Consider the following 18391-nt stretch of genomic DNA (forward strand, 5'->3'; position numbering starts at 1 on the left):
TTAAACAAATGTGTTCTGGAGATTCAGGATTCAGGAACTCAAACCCGAAAAATTATATTTCATATTTCAAAAAATGTGTAGCACAGAAAATAATAACGAATAGAAAGCCAATTTTATAAGCTACTGTTAGATGGGAAAAAAACAACTGAAATGGCTGAATCCGTTCAAAGAATATGACCATTTCAACACAATGACCCTAAAACCTGCCTCGTCCCAAAAAAAATGCGATTGCAAGAATCGTCGTCACAATTGTCTTTTAACTTCACCAGCGATAAAACCTCAACTTAAAGTTAAAAATATTCAACAAAGTCTTTAAAGGCCCGTCTTAGATATAAAAAAAAAAATAGTGATATTTTTTTAACGGATTGAGCAATTTCAGAATTGTTTCAAAAAAAAGAGTAGCTTATGAAATTGACTTTCCAGTCATTATTAATGTTGGTGCTACATATTTTTGTAAATATGAAATATATTGTTTGAGGTTTGGGTTCCGCTTTTTTGACTCACTCCGTATTTTAGCTTTTTTTCCGGCTCACTACAAATGTGTTTCACTCTCGGGACAGGAGTGGGCACATTTACAAGCGACGACGGTATCTGCTACCTGGTTCTTGTTCTTGCCCTTGGTACGTAATGCCGAGGTAGTTTTGGTAGAACTGCTGCCGTTCGTGGAACAGCGAATTGAAACCACGCTGAATATTGTATACAGGTACGGATTGAGGGAGGAGTTGATGGGGAGAATGAAGACCACAGTCCAGGCGTACATGTGTGGTTGAATGGTAACGGCACCACTCTGAGAGAGAAGACCCATGACAATGACAGGCATCCAGCAACAGAAATCGGTCCCAACTATCACAGCCATCCTGAGCGCCATGTTTATTTCCTTCCTGTCGGCCTGATGAACTGTTGAGCCTCGGCTCCTCGAGCCTCGAACTCGTTGATAGGAATCTCGGACTTTGATAAAGATAAAGACATAACAAAGGGCGACGGTTAGGAAGCAGAGCAAATTCACGCCGAGGAAGAGTACGATGGAGTAGACCCAAGCTGGCCTGTGATCCTGGGGGATTGGAATTTTAAAACTCTGGCTACCAAGTGGGTTACCGATGTCATCTTCTTTGAGAGCGTAACTGGCGGGTTTAGTTATGAGAGGAAGGCCGATACAGACGTCGGATAGACCGTAAATATCAGAATTTGTGTCCGAACCAATTAGAATTGTCGGTAGGCTGCTTAATACAAACGCTACTACCCAAATAATTAAGGCAGCACGTCGAGCTTTTGACTTGGCTAACCGAACTCTCCCATGAGGGAAACCTATGCATAAAATCCGGTCCAGACTTATGAGTGTAATGAAGAACACGCTTGCTTCACTGGACAAAACTGACATGACACCAGCAAGCTTACAGACAACACTCAGTCTCCATTCGGAAGCTACCATATAGTACGCTTCACCGAAAGAGACATCAGCTGCAGCGATTATCACCATGTATATTCCCATCAGAAAATCGGAAACGGCCAAGTTCAAAATGAGGAAATTGTTTACGTATTTGGTACCGTGACCAAGATTTCCGTTCACTGATGTCCAGGACCGCCAAACAACTACTCCTAGATTACCGATGACAGCGCTCAGACCCAGGAACCACATGGAAACCCGTAGAAATGTGTTCTGCATGAGACTTCCGCAATTGAAAAGGGGCGACTGTTGTTCGGTGGTGAAACAATTGTCAACGTCGAATGTTTCGCGTTTTCGGAACTCGCAGCACAGTCGATGGTCATCGAGATATCTACGTACAAGTTGACAGAGAAATTGTTATATTATTAGAGTAACTTGGTCACTGAATCTATGTTATTCGTGTTGCACAGTTTGTCCGATTCGCGAAAAAAATCGCAAATACTTACAATGTTTGAAGGTTTGTTAGGTCCAGAACAGCAGAAGGGTGAATATTTACAGGTTCATCCTGAGCATGCGCAAACCTTCCGCGAATCAACACTCTAGAAGGAAATAATACAACCCCGTTTGACTTAATAAAACAAACTCATTACCGATAATAAGTTACTCAAATGGGAATTTTCAATTACATTTTACAATCACATAATTAAGGGGACGCGATTCTGTTTCCACGTGTGTGCTTTCTTATGGTATCGTTAAATTTAAGGAAGGGATGGCTGGCCTTGGGAGACGCTCACGCCTCTACTTCCTGCAGTTCATCATTAAACTTTATAAAACCGACATACAGATCCTTGTCATTTAATTGGTGGAACTCACATCAAGTGACATTTGTTATTACTCTCATTCACCGACGGGGCTCAAAAGGTCCCATTTGCTCATGGGGAATGGGAAATACTATCGAAAAATAAGGATCATTCTTATTCCATGACGCGGTATTTGTGGGCAAATGCATGTTGGTGTGCGCGTTCAGCGTTCCGCGTAGCGTGTATTATTCCAAAGAGCCAGCGCTACAGAGTTGGGTTCAAACGTTTTCGCTAAGGGGTGGTTTAGAAGAGAGTTAACACATTTTCCACCAATTTTGTATTGAAATAAAAGATCAAGTATATCAAATGACAAGTATTTATATGTCAGTTATATAAAACAAATATTGAGTGACTTCGAACTGTGAAATCGGAGGAATATTATTGCTCGGTAAAATCTGGACTTTTCCAGTTCACTCGGCTTCAATCGCCTCGTGAACTCCAAAAGTCAAGATTTTACCTTGCGATAATATTTCTCCACTTGTACTCTGAGCCACTCAATATTTGTATAATATTGCAGCAGCAGTGACTACCTATAAGTAATTGAAGGAACCAGCAACTTGGCCAATTTGAAAAGCGAAGTAGTGAACTGGTCAGGTCACCAAGTTGATATTTTGGTACCGAAGTGAATACATCACGCGCACAAAATGTGTGTAAAAGTCATAAGCGCGTGATTCAGCCACTGATCTCTATATAAAGACTGGATAGCTAATACAGAGCCGCACAATGTACGAATTTGACGCCATATTGGTGAGACCGGCTGGTGATCTACAAAGGACAAGTTGCCGTTTTTATAGACAGCATGATTTATTTTGTAACGTCGCGGTTCACTTGACTTATATTTTGACCACCACCACTGACCAAGGTTAACTACAGTTTTTCTAATGTCGTGGTTATTAAAATGCCGCAAATATCACTTTTTCGGCGTTTTGAAATAATAATCACTACGGAAATGTGTCCCTTTTAGAACATCATAATATGTGTACGTGACCAAAATGCGCGTATTTACGCGTAGAACGTTCGTGTTATACGCGGCCATCTTTGTGAGACCGGGGGCGAATTGGTCAATATGCAAAGTCTACTGTGTGAATGTTGTATGCATATCCGCTATCCAGTCTTTATATAGAGATCAGTGGATTCAGCCCGTGAACCAACACGCGCGCGTACTAGCACGTTTGTACTGCACTTCCTGGTTCTAAATGACGTCACACTTAATTCGGTACGCTAAAGAGGTGCTGTTTAAGTATGTTTGCATATGCCTTTACATGAGTACACAAGCAAAATTACACCCGTTCCTGTATGTTATGTTTTGTTGAATTATAACGTAAATTGGGTGTTTGGAGCGCAGTTGTAAGTGCTACACAGTGGTGACATTCCTGCAATCTAGGTAATTCTGCTAAAATGGGTATACACAGGGAACATTTAATCGGGGACGCCTTTTGAGTGTTGGATGGAGAGCAAATGGCCTCCTTCCCGGTATCGCCGTTCATGGTCTATTACAATTAAATGAACCTTGAATACTTACAATGTTCGTAACTCCTGCAGTCCGTTGAATGCAGATTCCTCAATGGTTAACAGGGGAACGTGAGATATGACTCTGAAAAAAATAAAAGAACACAGGGACTGAGGAAGATATGATTAGTTTCTTTGTAAACGAAGTATTGGTATATAGCCTTTCATGCAGAAAGACAACTCAGCATTTGAATTAAATCAAATAAAAGCTCGAGACATACCGTATATTGCAATTTCATCAAAGGCATGATACCTATCATTTCAGAACAAATAGCTCCATGTAAACCATACGGAGAACATGGAATTATAGTTTTATTTGGCTGAGAGGACAGCACGGAACTAGCAACTTCAACATTGTTTTCTATTTAACAGTTGGAGCTAAGTGAACCACACTATAACAGTAAGGTTCAAATGTCTGCAGAACTGCAAATATAAGCAACAATGAAATGAAGAATAATGGTGGAAAATGTAAAGGATAAAACGCGAGGAACATTGTTTTGGCTGCCCCCCCCCCCCCCCAATAGTCTACGTGGTCTATTACGCGCGAACAGATTTGCTGATTAATTAGGCAAGACCCCGTCTCTTGACTTCCTAGATTTAGACCAATCAGCAGGCGCTTTCTATAGGCCTATCGGGTCTTCGGTCATTCACCCGTTGCGCGTCATAGACATAGATTTAAAAAAACTGTCACAGCGCGCGGCGCTCGGTATCATGTTACGCGAATGCGCTCCCGGCTGTTGTTGTATTACAAAACACTGCATTCGAATTGACCAATCACAGCGTTAGTCTTGATTTGGGAATGAAATGGCGTCGCAATTTAGTAAGATCGACTCCGATTGGCTGGCACGCGGCTTGCATAAATTTGCATTTCGGGATATGTCATAACGTTCGACGGAAAGAGATAGGGCTCCGTGGAGTACGCGTGATACTTAGACTATTCCCCCCCCCCCCCCCCGCCCAAAAAGGTAATTTGTTTTCATCAATTATAAAAAAAAACACCAATTTCCATATTCCTATTCATATCTCATAAAAAGGGGCACTTAAAAAGATGCATATTAAAAACAAGATTAAAAACCAAACTGTTTCGCTTTTTTTACCCACGTGTTTAAAGTGGCAATAAAAGCCACCCATTAAAAGGTCTTCTTTTGAAACATTTTAGTACACTTTGTTTTCATGCAAAAATATATGATATTAATAATATGATGTGATGTTAAATCACTTATATTTAATACAAATTAAAGGTTTCTTTAGTTTAAAAATGCATAAATACAATTCCATTGTTTTGGTGTTATAAAAATAACCTAATTGAAATTACCAAAGTTGTCTTTGTTAAGGGTTGATTTCGAAATCATAGTGGCCCCTTATAAAAGTATAAGCCTCGAAAAGTTTGGGAGCTATTGTAACAATAACTGTTTGGGCCATTGTCCTCCGAATCCGTCAAAATGCAAGAAAAAAGAACAACAACACAGGATTCCCAACTTCTGAAGAAACTCTCATATATGCAGCAAGAAGAACTCTGCGATTAACCTGCCACACTGCTACCAGTACCACAACTGATCATTCCCAGCATAGACAAGCACAGCTTCACAAAATCTATTACAATGTCACAACTTTACCCAACCCTGGAATCTTGCCAAGCCCTAGCGGCGTGAGTGAACAAGAGAAAAACCCTATTTATATACAGAGCCTATTTCCGGAGCGCGCGCCATCCAGACCTAAAACCAGATGGGGTGGGCGCCGCCGAAGTTAGACCCTACGCCGGTGTCCCAGAGCAACGGCATTGACTAGAAAAGTGCTGCATAATCTGTTCGTTACACTATTATTGAAATATAATAAATAACGGGGAAGGGGAATGTATGCCTCTAGTCCTGATGTGTTACAGACAATGTATCTGGAAAAAATCGCACTTACATCCCTTGCAACTTGTGTAAACCCTGGAAGGCATTACTTTCCAAAGTGGTGAAATCATTCAGTGATATGTTCCTGCGAAGGTGATGAAAAAGTAACAAACTTTCTATAAACTTAATGAAGGCACAAAGCGATTTGGTATCTTGGTATCCTGCTTTAACACGTATTAACTCAAGGGGACTGCACTAAAGGCAAACAAAATTTAATCAAAGACCAACTACAAATTCTACAATTGTCAGGGATGAGGTTAACTGAGGAATTTCATTTTCAAATATTTCCATGTAGTATGATGGCTACAACATGAGAAAATGACCGCAATGTAGGCCTATCAATGTAGGGTTGATAAAAGCATCGCATTTAAATAGACCTACAACCAAAGCAGATTCTGCAAGCCGTCGAAAGACCAATGTGGTATCCTTTGGATGTGATTGTCGGTGAGGTACCTGCAAAGCATATACCATAAAATGTATTAGTGAAAATAGAAGGAAAAAAAGGAACAAAAAATTTAATTCATAACGAGAACAACTTTGCCAAAGACAAAATGTTTTTTTAGTTCAGGGAATAAGTGAATTCTCACACCATTCATGTTTCTGATTGATAGTGAAATACTTGCTTTCTACTAGTATACTAAATGTCTTCGTTTGGTTGTGTCAACATTAAAGAAGCATTTTTTTATTAAAACTATTTTCATGATTTTTTTTACAGATGGATTCGTAACCATGCTGGAATTTCGTGCCTCCCTTCATAGTGTTTCACTACAATGTCTACTTTTTGTTGACCAAATCCATTCCACTGATATCAGGGGATTCCAGTCGGGTTTTCGATCATTGTTTAAGTGCTTGCAAATTCTACTCAGAATAGGAAATGCAATCACAAACGTTAGAAAATAATACTGAATACCCAATTTGCTCCATTTCAATGATAATACCTAAAGTTACTCCATAAAAAAGCTCATTCTGACTTTGTTTGCACTCAATGGGATATCTTCAATGCCGCAGCTACACACAAGAAACAATTGCACTACTTACAGAGCTTGAAGCTTGAAGAACCGTTTAAACAGGCCGGGCTCAAGGACGTTAATAAACCCAGAAGACAGCTCACTGATGGAAAAGAAGTGACATAAGTCACCGTTTTTGAATAACAGTCGCAAAATACCAACAGCAACATGAGTTCTATGTAATTTGATCGACTAAAGGGAAAACTGTACAGTGATATAAATGTCGCTGTCGGTTTTGTGGAGTAACTAAGGGGGCACGCCCCCTCCTTAAAAGTCGATGCCCCTTCCCTTGCACCCTCTATCAGAATGAAACTAAAACAAACAAGGGACGTTAGTTGTTAGAAACACATCGAGTGCCCTTCCAGAAAATTTCTCGGGAATATTAGAAATTAAAACCATATTTGATTCCAAGAAAGTGTGCGATGAAATTAATAATTGTTCTAGGAAATTTGTGTTAAGGAAACCTATACCTTGCTTCAATTTGGCTGAATAACTCACAGCCGTGTTTAAGCTGTAAACAATTTTTGAGAAGTTTGTAGATCTTTTCTATGCAATATTGATTCATGTATTATGTAAAACGCACTTACAGCACTTCGGTAGTGGCTGCCATGTTTCCAAGTGTGTCCGTCGACCATCCCGACTGACAAATGACATAGAGTGCGTTATCCTTGTAATAACATTTACAGCCACTTGGACAACGATTTACATCTAAAACGAAAACACAAACAAATCATAAACTAATCCAATTTAGGGAAAGATAAGAAGAACCCTTTTAGGATACACATACAATGTATCGATAATCAAAATGCCCTTTGAATGTTACTGATCACACATGTTTTCACAGTAGTTGTTTGATTTCCCACAACTAGCTGCAAAACGTCTGAGAAAATTCCAAGACAAATGTTTTGATAAAGTGCAGTGAGGGCTACATACCACAGCGAATCTCGTCATCACCGAGCAAGCAATCATCGGTTCCATCACAGACTTTATCCCATAATATACATTCCCTGCTTCTACTACATTGGAAGAACCCAGAACAATCGATTGTGTCTGGAAACAAACAAAATGGTGGGGAGATAATCAGGTTGATTTTAACTACTCAGTAACATGGCTTCTGTCCGCTCAGGTTCGTCAGAAGTACAGGCTGTCTCAGCAGTAAAGTATACCAAACATTTAATGTAAATTATCAGAAATGTACTGAATACTTCAGATATAGCCAACTACTATAGAAAAGGTAAGGATGTCATCTATCCAATGGTATTAATTAAATTACGTCATTGTCAAGCAATTAGGTCATTGGTAACAAACTCGCTGTGGAGGAGGCGTGGCGCCCCGGGCAGTATATGAGTCCGTCCCAATCACTAAGGAAAGAGATATGGGCAGTTCCTACTAACACAGGTTCGTCCTTTGTTTACGTCAGCACCCTGCCACGTAGTTTGTCTGTTGTGCTCAGGTTTATATCCAATTCGACGCCATCAGCCTTTCTTGTGCCGTGAGAAAGGTTGTTTAAATATGTGGCAAAAGGCAGACAAATGTGATCATTTCCTGTTACATATGAATGTGGACCTGCAGGGACGCCTAATGTGGGCATACCTGGATATAGTAACTTTAGTCTATGGCAAAACTTACAGCATTGCTGCTCGTCGAATCCAAAGGCACAGTCCTTGAAACCATTACAAACCCCATCTGGTGCTATGCAGATTGTTGTATTTTCACACAGTAGATCCAAATCACCGGAACAATCACCCAGCGGAACTGACCAGTGAAAACAAAAACATGAGTTATATCGGAAATCCGAAAATACCTCCGAAACGCTTCGGCTGATCGGTTTGAAAGAATTTGATCGTGTATGATAGGATGACGCCAAAACCAATGTTATGGGATGCCACTGTTATAACTAGTAGACTATTCTATTCTGGTAAAAGGCTTACATTTTGCATGAATTTTTTTTTTTTAATTCATATTTTTTTTTCCTAGGAATTGTATGCAAAACTCGTTTTTAAACCTTTGAAATAACTTCCTGAGTAAAATATAAGTTGAAAGAAAGCGGGAGGATTGTGTTTTTGTAGAATGATTAAGCAATAAATTTTACCCATTACCTGTTTGCGGAGGGGGGGGGGCCGAGGAAAATAATACGACCGATTTCAAAATTTGTTATAGCAATCTACATAATAAACTTTCGTACAGGTGTCAGTATGGGACTGCAACGTACACCTCTTGTCTTCAACCTCCTAGACACATCCTTGCTAACGTATAAGGTAGCTTGGGGGAAGAAGGTATACTTACAATATTTAAATGCTTCAACCGTCATTTGGAATCCTTTTTTCGTAATTGACCAGTCGGTGGTTAGGGTGACGTTAACCGTAGATATCTGTGAGGTTACCGTAGTGATGTGTGTTGTTCCGGTTATGATTATACTGTTAGTGGAACCTTCAGCAATATCGCCGAGATACAGTCCCGGTCCTCCTATTCTGACCTTATCGTATTTCGATTCGGTCTGGAAATCCAAGATGGTCACGACAATGGCTGAAAACTCCCGTGAAGCTTGAAATTCCCACACACAGTTCACGTCGTTGGGGTAGTCGTTAGGGTAATTCGGAGAAGTCAAAGTGTGTGGAATATTCTCACCCAGGTGCATTTTCCTCTTTCCGCAGATATCTGGTGCAAAGAGACAGTCATAAGAAATAAAATATTGTAATTTATTTATTTTTATTTTTTTAATTTTCTGCATAGTTGTAGAAAAACAAAGCTTTGGTATTTCCTCTGATTTTGTGTCGCTGTTCCGCATGTAGTTACAGAAAAGCCTTCGTTTTTGTTTCGATTGCTTAAAAGCGGGAAAGTCCTTGTTTTGTCTTGTTTTTTCTTTCTTTCTTTCTTTCTTTTCCTTTTTTTTTTCTCTTTTGGGACCAAAATCCCAAAACTCTGTATACGTTTGATTCTACCCTTCAATTTTGGCATAAAACAAACTCATATCCCAACAAATTAACATGGGCAAATACATTATAAGTAAGACCAACCTTTGGAAGAGTGACGTCATGATGGCTCATCATGGGTTTAGTGACGTCATCATAAAGGTTCATACTTTAAAGCCATTATATGGAGATAACTATACGTCCGATCGGGTTGAAACGTCAGATTGGGTTAAAATTAAGGTGATGTCATTATGACTTCATATTGTGATTTTAAGTAGATTTTAAAGATTTTAAGATTATCACCATGTCTCTCGAACCGTAGGCCTATATACAAAATTCAAAATTGTTTTTGTATTAGGTTTTCTAGAATTATGCACAAAATTTTACAAAATATGCGGTCATAATGACGTCTTCAAAACTGCCATTTTTCGAAACCCGTATTCGGGCAAGTCTGATTGTCGTGAATCCTGGCGGGTAGGTAGATACTGTTACTTATATACAAAATCCGAAGTAACTTTTTGAACATTTTACACGTTTTGTACTAGCAACATTTGACCAAAAATGCAATCAGTTTGACTTCAAGATACCAAAGTAAGGTTGGCCCAAGAAAAGTGATGTCGAATTGATGTCATCAGTGGTGTTATGACGTCATCTTAAAGGTTTATGTTTTAAGATTAGATATCTGGAAAAATGTAAGTCCGACTGAGTTGGAACGTATTATGTTCGTAGACAGGGACGTGTTAAAGACAAATACAAATTAAAATGAGTTACGTCATTTTGACATCATACTGTATCATGAGACGTCATTCTAAAGGTGCAACAATTATTTTAAAGGCCCAAGTTTGGAGAACTACAATGCAGCTTAATATGTCATGGAACTATGTTCTTGCATATAATTTACCTGACTGAATATGAACGGAAACAAAACATAAACTCATAAAAAGACAATGCGGAAAAGCCCTATTATGTTCTGTCCATCCATCAGACAAAGATTTGGTTTTTTTTTGTTTTTTTTTTGTTTACCTGATCCCAAAGACTTTGTGCATGTTTTATCCCAGCCTCCACTTTTGACATAAAACAAAGTCATATAGGCAAAGACATTATAAGTAAAACCTATGTAGAAGAGTGAGGTCATGCTGATGTCATCATGGGTCACGCGACGTTATCTTAAATGTGCATATTTTAAAGTCCTTTATCTTCTGAACTGCAAGTCTGATTAGCTTGAACCTTCATATTTATGTGATTTTATAAAGTTAATTTTGTCATTTTAAGGTCAATGCAAAATGTTCATATATATGAGCAACATTTGGAAAAGAAGTTGCCAGAATTTGGGATACTCTTCTGTTGTATATATTTTCTTTGGTGATTAGTTGCGTTAGTACATGGTTGGAGGTCATTTCAATAAGTAAATGTTTGGGTTCACAACTTTAATAGAAAATCCTTTAACTGAACAGTGTCTTCCTGAAACGACATAACAGCAATAACGCCCTCAGTTGTCCAGAGAGTGGGACAATATTTTGTGTGTCTAAAAAAGTCGAGTTTTTATCAAATTAACCAAAAAGGAAAGTCAAATTGTTTTCATACAATTAAAAGAAACAAAAGGTTGCACCGAATGAGTTCCATAAAAAACTTCATTGCATTTGGAATTTAAAAAGTAAATTATATGTTTAAGGAAGATGATGTCAAACAGGAGCTGACAAGAGAAAACGTCGTTTCTTGTCGGATTCATCGTTGGTCTCACATCTTAAACAGAATTACATCAATGGCCTTGTTATCAGTTTTGTGGCTCCAATTTAAGGTACACGTACTCACCATCCCCACAGAGATACGATTTCTGATACTCGCTAGCGTTTTCTGTTACACACAGAGTATCAGGTTCGCCGCACATCGTCTGACCATCGTCACAGGTCACTGAAATTAATAGGATTGTGTTTTTTATATCACTCCAAAGGGCGGCTGACGTTCCGATCTTTACAATGCTCCTCCTCCCAAAAAAAGGATAAACGATGCTGGAAGGAATTCACAATGCATTTGTATTGTGGTAGCGTTAGTGTACAAGTGTATGCATGCGTGGCAATGGTTGACACAGTCCCATAGGTACCGTACATGCATGCGTTTTGCACGGTGTCATTGTGCGTGCTTACCTGGGTGATATGCACGTGTTGATTGTAAGAGCTAGAGTTGAGCCGCGACAGCGAGCAGATCGGAAGTAGGTTAACTTGTGCTCTGTGTTTGCCCAATGATTATGCGCGATTTGTACAATGTCGTATGAGCTATGCTAAGTTACGCTGGCATGTATAGCTGATGTGTTGCAAGTACAAAGTTGCCATATATGTACGTCGCTGATGCTGGACAGTACACGGTTTATGCGTTGGGAGTACAAGGACGTAGTGTTGTACATTGTTTATCATGTTGTACATTGCTGATGTGTTGTACATTAATTGCTGATGTGCGTTGCTGCTGTGAGCAGTATATGCTTGGATTACCTCCCCAATAATTAAAATGACCCTGGTAATAAAATAGCCACCCAAATTATAGCATTATAATTCCAATAACTGCATTTATTGATTGTTGTTGAAAACATTATCATTGTTGATTGAGGTTACCGACAATTTTGTTTCAGATGTCTTTGTTACAGGTTTATTGTGCAATTAAAGGGAATGTTTAACATTAGCTTTCGCTGTAATTTTTAGAAATAAATGAATTTGGAGGTTCAGTATGTTATAGCAAATTATAACATATTTTAAAATGACTTGTTTCACGTTTTGGGCTTGTAGATAGTGAAAAAAACCAAGAAAACAAATCATGTTCTTGTAGTCTGGTTTCCTGACCCCATTTAAAATGAATCGGAGCAATTTATAAACTTTAGGGAATTGTAAGGTCAGAAAATCAGTCTAGAAGGCTTTCAAAGAAATTGTGGAATAGCTAATTAGCTAATAAGGAAAAATTAGGAGCACCTTTTGAGAAAAAGTCTGTTTTCTCCAATGTTAGATGGCCGACCAGCATTGGAAAAATACCATGTTTTCCTAAAATGTGAGCACACCAGGACCACGATTTTACAGGATGCTGTAGACTGCTGTCATTCCCTATCAATGCAGTAAGGTATTTCGTGTTAATTTGTTTATTTCGTTTTGTTAATTAAATTTTACAATCATTCACAATTGGCGGTATATTTTCATGAAAAACGGACCTGCAGCCTTAGCCTTGAGGTTGCTCTGAGTGGTCACTCGTCTAGGGAAGAGCCTTGGTGTCAGAAGATCATCTCCATCCTAATAGTTGTAAGATTTGGTCCTAATAGACTTGGGTTTGCCCGGGCAGTTCCCGCCTCAGTGTTGTGTTCTAGTGGAGTTGATGGAGATACTGCTCTTTGGCAGGCAAAGCTTTTCTTCAGTTATTAAATAGAACTGGTGATTTGTAATAACTCTTTTAAAATGAGTTTCGCACATACGAATTAAAAAAAAAACTGCTTTATTGTGCCTTTCCACCGATGGTAACTGACGGAATATCCGAGATATCCAAGTCATTTTTTTCCAGTTCAAGTCAAGTCCCAAGTCAAATTTTAGCAAGTCAAGTCAAGTTTCAAGTCAATTTTTTTCAAGTCAAGTCAAGTCTCGAGTCATTTTTTTTTTAATATTAAATGTATATACTACGTACGAGGAACCAGTGTATGTGTTCGACGACGGAGCCGGAGTAGAGATGGGAAAGTGGTTTATCAAAGCGTGAATCATGTAAGGAGATTTTTTTTTAAAAATCATAATTTTAAAAGCTCCTGTCCCAAACACCTTAATTGTATCTAAAGAGTCTAAAATGCATTTTGATATAACATTTTCAAACTTGTTCCATCATGTTGAATTTTGAAGGTCGTCTGACAAAATGTCTTTCTGAACATTTTCGTTTAAAGGGAATATACATCATTTGCTTTTGCTGTAATTTTCAGAAATGGATGGAATTGGGGGGTTGGAAATATATAGCAAATATAGCTACACTGACTTTGTTGAGGTTTTGGGTTCGAAAATGCTATAAAAACCAAGAAAAACAATCATTTTCCTGTAGTCTGGTTCCCTGACTCCATATAAGAAGAAACAGAGCAATTTACATACATTGGGGAATTGTAAGGTCAGGGAACCAGTCTAGCTGGCTCGTACCCGTTCATAGGTTTGTAATCGATTGAAAACAAGTGCGATGGTCAATTGGGGCCAGTATTTGAAAAAAAGCAAGTTTTTTCCAACGCTGATCGGCCGATCAGCGTTGGAAATTGATACAAAAATACAACTTTTCTTGAAAATGACAGTATACCAGGTGCCATGATTTTACAGGATGCTTTACACTGTCATTCACTAACAGTCCATCAAGGTATTTCAAAATGATTTGGTAGTTTTATTTTTTGATGTTTGCAAATGTTGTATTTTCCCTTTAATCCATGATGTGAATCTTTTTGCTTTATGGCGGATTGGGGGTAGCAGCCGTTTTCCAGTCGTTTAAACCCCAGTTGCATATGGCACGCTTACGGTAAACCACTCAATGTGTACGTGTAGCCTATAACAACGGATGTACTACGCACGGCACAAACGTCACCTCACAATTTTCGAGGTCGAGTATGATACGTTGTCCCACGGATTCTACACACAGGATCCGTGGTTGTCCATAAAACACGCGTAGTGCTAGTCATGTATGTGACGTGTGGCAGGCTCAGGATTCGCTATGTATATCTGCATTATTTTCAACCGATTATGCCAGTGCGCACGAACGCCCATTTGTTTTTGTTTTTTAACATTAAGAAACGTGTTAATATCAGCAAGTCAAATTTATTCCAGTCAAGTCAAGTCACAAGTCACATTTTTTCAAGTGAAGTCAAGTCTCAAGTCGTTTTTTCCCCAAGTCAAGTCTCGTCTCGAGTAAAAAAAAAATAGAGACTCGAGTCCGACTCGAGTCCGAGTGAGCGAATCGAGTCAACTACACTGCGGAATATGGTAAAAGAACGAAAGCAAATACCACCATTACAAACACGGGGGATGTTTTCATTTTGCGAAGAAGTGCAAGATGGAATTTCCACATGAAAGTGATTCCCAAACCCCCATACAATGCATCTAAAAAAATGCAAAGGAAAATCGAATACGAAATTCAGTAATGCTAACCTGTCTCCTGAGCCTCAATGCGAATCGAGAACCCGCTGTAAGTTGAGGGTGAAAGACCTGAAGTAAACTTGATCCACAAGTGTTTGTCTCGAGAAGCAACTGAGGCCAATCCTAGATCCTGACCCATGAGTTCCGATCCAATCCGGGAATTCACGTCGGTCGGATCAATGCCCCAGCCGAAGGTCACCGTATCGTAGTCTGTGCTCATCTGAAATGCCTCTATCTTTGCCAGTGCCCGATGACCGTCCGGAGCTTTCACCAACCACGAGCACGAGAGACTCTGAGGGTACGGCTGTGGGTATCCAGGAGAAGTGAGAATGCGGGACTGTGCAGAGTTGGCTTCTCGATATGAAAGGTCAATCAATGATCGACCACAGGGACCTCAGGAAGAATAAACCACAAGAACACCAAATAGCAAAGTAAGAACATGATAAATTCATATTTCCAATGCGACGATTTGATGTTTAAACAACATTGGTAGCTCCATCGAATCAATACCACCACAATTCTGTTCAATTCGATAGGTTAGATATCGTACGTCAGCAAGTTTTTGTCTATGTGAAGGACTTCATGGTTGTTTTCAAATGCCATGATTTACCAATAATTATAAAGGATTTGACTGGGGAGGGTTTAAGCATTATTTTGATGTATATGTATGTACTCATTGGCCCCATTGAAAACAGGTCATTACAATTCGTTGGGGATATCCTGATAAAATAAAGCAAAACACATTAAATAAAAGGAAATATTGCTTTACATCTGAGTACAGGGTTTGATAACTTTTGCCCACTTTGATCCCATTCCGGCCAACTCTACACATCAGCTGTATAATTCGAAGTGAATATCCACATGGTTTTTGGCATCTGATGTAGTAGTTGCTGCTACGAAAGCTTATGCAAACTTTCATTCCAGTTATAAAGTGCCACCTTACTTTTCCATATGGTTCTTGAGTTATGTCTTATAGTGTTCGCTTTGGCTGGATTCACCTCTTGCAGTGAACATATTCCCAAAATAAAAATTTGAATTCCGAGCTTCAAAATTTTAGTGTTTTTACAATATCCAATTTAATTGAGATTTAAGGATTGTTTTTGTAGATACACAATGTCTATTGAATGTCTGTTTAAAGTGATTTAAACATCTGTAGCTGTCTCGTCTCCCTTGATGTACTCGTAAAGTTTTCCCTTAGTTTCACTTCCGTTTAATGCGATGAATGTATAACAAGAGACATACCACACGCATCCACATCAGACCCGTCCGAGCAGTGTGATACATGGTCACAGAGGCTCGTCTCGTGAATGCATCTATCACCGGAAAGACACAGGAATTCGTTGGAGGTACAATTACCTGACAGTAAACAGAATGATTTCTATATTACATCATGAGGGAAAATGCATTACGTGGAAGTGCGTCTTCAAGAGACTTTTTTTTTCTTTCACTCTTTAATTTTCGGAATAATAACCATTAATGCTTCGAAAAGTAGCTTCAGTAGCCTTTTAAATGATGTTACTTTCTGTACTGGATCGAAAGTTACGACCGTGTAGAAACTAAGCTTAAGACATCACATTATTTCGGGTCGGTTTCTGCTCAGTTTAAACTTTCAGGCTGATCGTATTAAAGCTTCACATTTTGAACTTTGAAATTGTTTACCACATCCAATTTCGTCACTGTAGTCCAAACAGTCAACGTAACCATTACATACATGTTGTTGGCTAATACATTCTCCTGGTGCGCATGCGTGGTCGTTGTCTGTACATGCTGCAAAAACAAGTGATCAACGAATGGGATAAGTTTCATACAGTAAAATGTCACTCTCCGTTTGGTATACTGGAAGATAGTTGTACACTCAAACTGTTAAAACGATTAGGGCGTTTATTTATACACCGTATATGTTTTGACATCCAAAGTAGGGTCTTTCGGTGGGGTAAAAGAGGAAAAATAGTAAGAAAAAAATATGGTTGTTTACGTTCAGATGGCTAAATTAAATTATGCCAAGTACGTATTGAAGCTTTTTTCGTTAATTGTAATGAGTTTATCACTGGAAAAAAAATGGTAAAGCCATCTTTTGGCAAGATGTAATTGAAATATGTCGTGCAACTCAATATTTTAATGTAGTAGCAGTCATGACATACCACAGAAGGAAAACGGTAGACCACTGGTATGATGATAGACAACATCTTAACACCAGGGGATGCGTTTTGCTCTGAATAGAATCAGATATTATTTCCATTGCTTTCCAAATAGCACTAAGACTGCTTGCCTTACTTTGATATATTTATGTTTTCATTAATTTATTATTTGTGTTTGTTGTGGTGCAGATAGGGTCGGCGGTTAAAAGCGTTTTCATATACTTGAGTCGAGGGTACAAACAAATAATGGCCTCGATTAACTTCAAAATGACGTACCATCTTGTCTGATCTGTGACATTTCCAAAAGGATTGATTCGGAGTTAAAGACGTCCACCTGGTCATTCGCATAATCAGCGAATTTATACTTGATCCACATCAAAGGTCCCGATGATGTGACAACTTCCCGATATGAATTCTCCAGCAAGAAGCCGACGTTAAAAAGCCGCGTGGATTGGTCGGATATATTGTGGCCGTTGCCCATAGCTAGTTCCAGATTCGGATAATCAAGGGAGAACTGGGGGATACGGCGAAGGCGGACCGATATCTGGTGATCAGCTGATGCCGTCAGGAAGAACAGACAATCACCTGGATGTCTGCTGGCTGGCATCCAAGATAGTTGATGAATGTCCCCATCAGACAGGTCTATTGCTGGCGTGGTCACACAATGTCCTACCACAACAACAGGCTCGGATTAGATAGGATATGGCACATGTACCTAATTTGTTATTGAACATTTACCACCAACCAAGTACAAAAACTAGAAACTGTAATATTAGATTCCTCATTCGAATACAGTACAAACCTGTGGAATAGCATGACTCGGGTGGAATAGCCAGTCTCGGGCGGAATAGAACACTGGTACTAGCATGTGGGACTAATTTTATCTTATTTTATATTGAAAAACTTTGACATTATTTTTTTTTTTAAAGTGCCTTTTCGCTTTTGATCTAAACAATGACCGACAGAGACCGTTTTCCAAATGAATCATCGATATAAGCACATACCACACAGATACTCGTCGGTCATGTCTTGGCATTGTGCCAAACCATCACAAAGCAGTTTCTCCTCCACACATTTATGTACGTCACAGGTAAAGACATGAGGCTCACATTCATCTGTTGTTAGGAAAAAGGCAAAGAAAATATTTAAGCAAGCAGAACGGTAATTCTCGTTCCAGCTTTACAAATTTGGTAAATATAACCAATCATTGGTTGAAATAACCAATAGTTGGTTAATATGTGTCTAACAAATCGATTGGTTGAACACCTATTAACCCATTGTTGGTTATTTCAACCAATGATTGTATATGGGCAATCCACACTAATGGGCCCAAAAGTGAAGACCTTTAAGTTTTGATAATGAAACTATGATTTTGGTCTGTCAATTTTTGCTGTAAACATTGCAAGCTTCGAACAAATATCCTCACCTGCAAATGACAGAACTGGTTTTGTATTTTAGAAAATATATTGTTTTAAAAAGTGTTACGTATGTAACGAAGGACAGATATTTTAGATAAAGTCAAAAATATAAAGCATAAAATTTAATGATCCCTTAATATTG

The 18391-nt window shown here is 38.8% G+C and overlaps 1 protein-coding gene across 2 annotated transcripts in view; it reads right to left on the reverse strand.

The window, feature by feature from the left end:
- Positions 1–452: 452 nt before the first annotated feature.
- LOC119725894 overlaps positions 453–18391 on the reverse strand; it is a 39070-nt gene continuing 21131 nt past the window's right edge. The window contains exons 10-25 of one of the 2 annotated variants that reach the window (XM_038197488.1): positions 17836–17946; positions 17108–17500; positions 16353–16460; positions 15936–16049; positions 14706–15086; positions 11383–11481; positions 8945–9316; positions 8288–8413; positions 7592–7708; positions 7246–7366; positions 6690–6761; positions 6033–6104; positions 5665–5736; positions 3767–3838; positions 1891–1983; positions 453–1775 (exon numbers count right to left, since the gene is read on the reverse strand). In XM_038197488.1, the coding sequence (XP_038053416.1) occupies positions 533–1775; positions 1891–1983; positions 3767–3838; positions 5665–5736; positions 6033–6104; positions 6690–6761; positions 7246–7366; positions 7592–7708; positions 8288–8413; positions 8945–9316; positions 11383–11481; positions 14706–15086; positions 15936–16049; positions 16353–16460; positions 17108–17500; positions 17836–17946 (3566 nt within the window). In that variant the 3' untranslated portion in view covers positions 453–532. The remainder of the gene's footprint in view (positions 1776–1890; positions 1984–3766; positions 3839–5664; positions 5737–6032; positions 6105–6689; positions 6762–7245; positions 7367–7591; positions 7709–8287; positions 8414–8944; positions 9317–11382; positions 11482–14705; positions 15087–15935; positions 16050–16352; positions 16461–17107; positions 17501–17835; positions 17947–18391) is intronic. The other variant, XM_038197489.1, reaches the window with a different exon arrangement.

Source organism: Patiria miniata, unplaced genomic scaffold (genome assembly GCF_015706575.1).
Source record: "Patiria miniata isolate m_02_andy unplaced genomic scaffold, ASM1570657v1 HiC_scaffold_19, whole genome shotgun sequence".
NCBI classification, from domain to species: Eukaryota; Metazoa; Echinodermata; class Asteroidea; order Valvatida; family Asterinidae; genus Patiria; species Patiria miniata.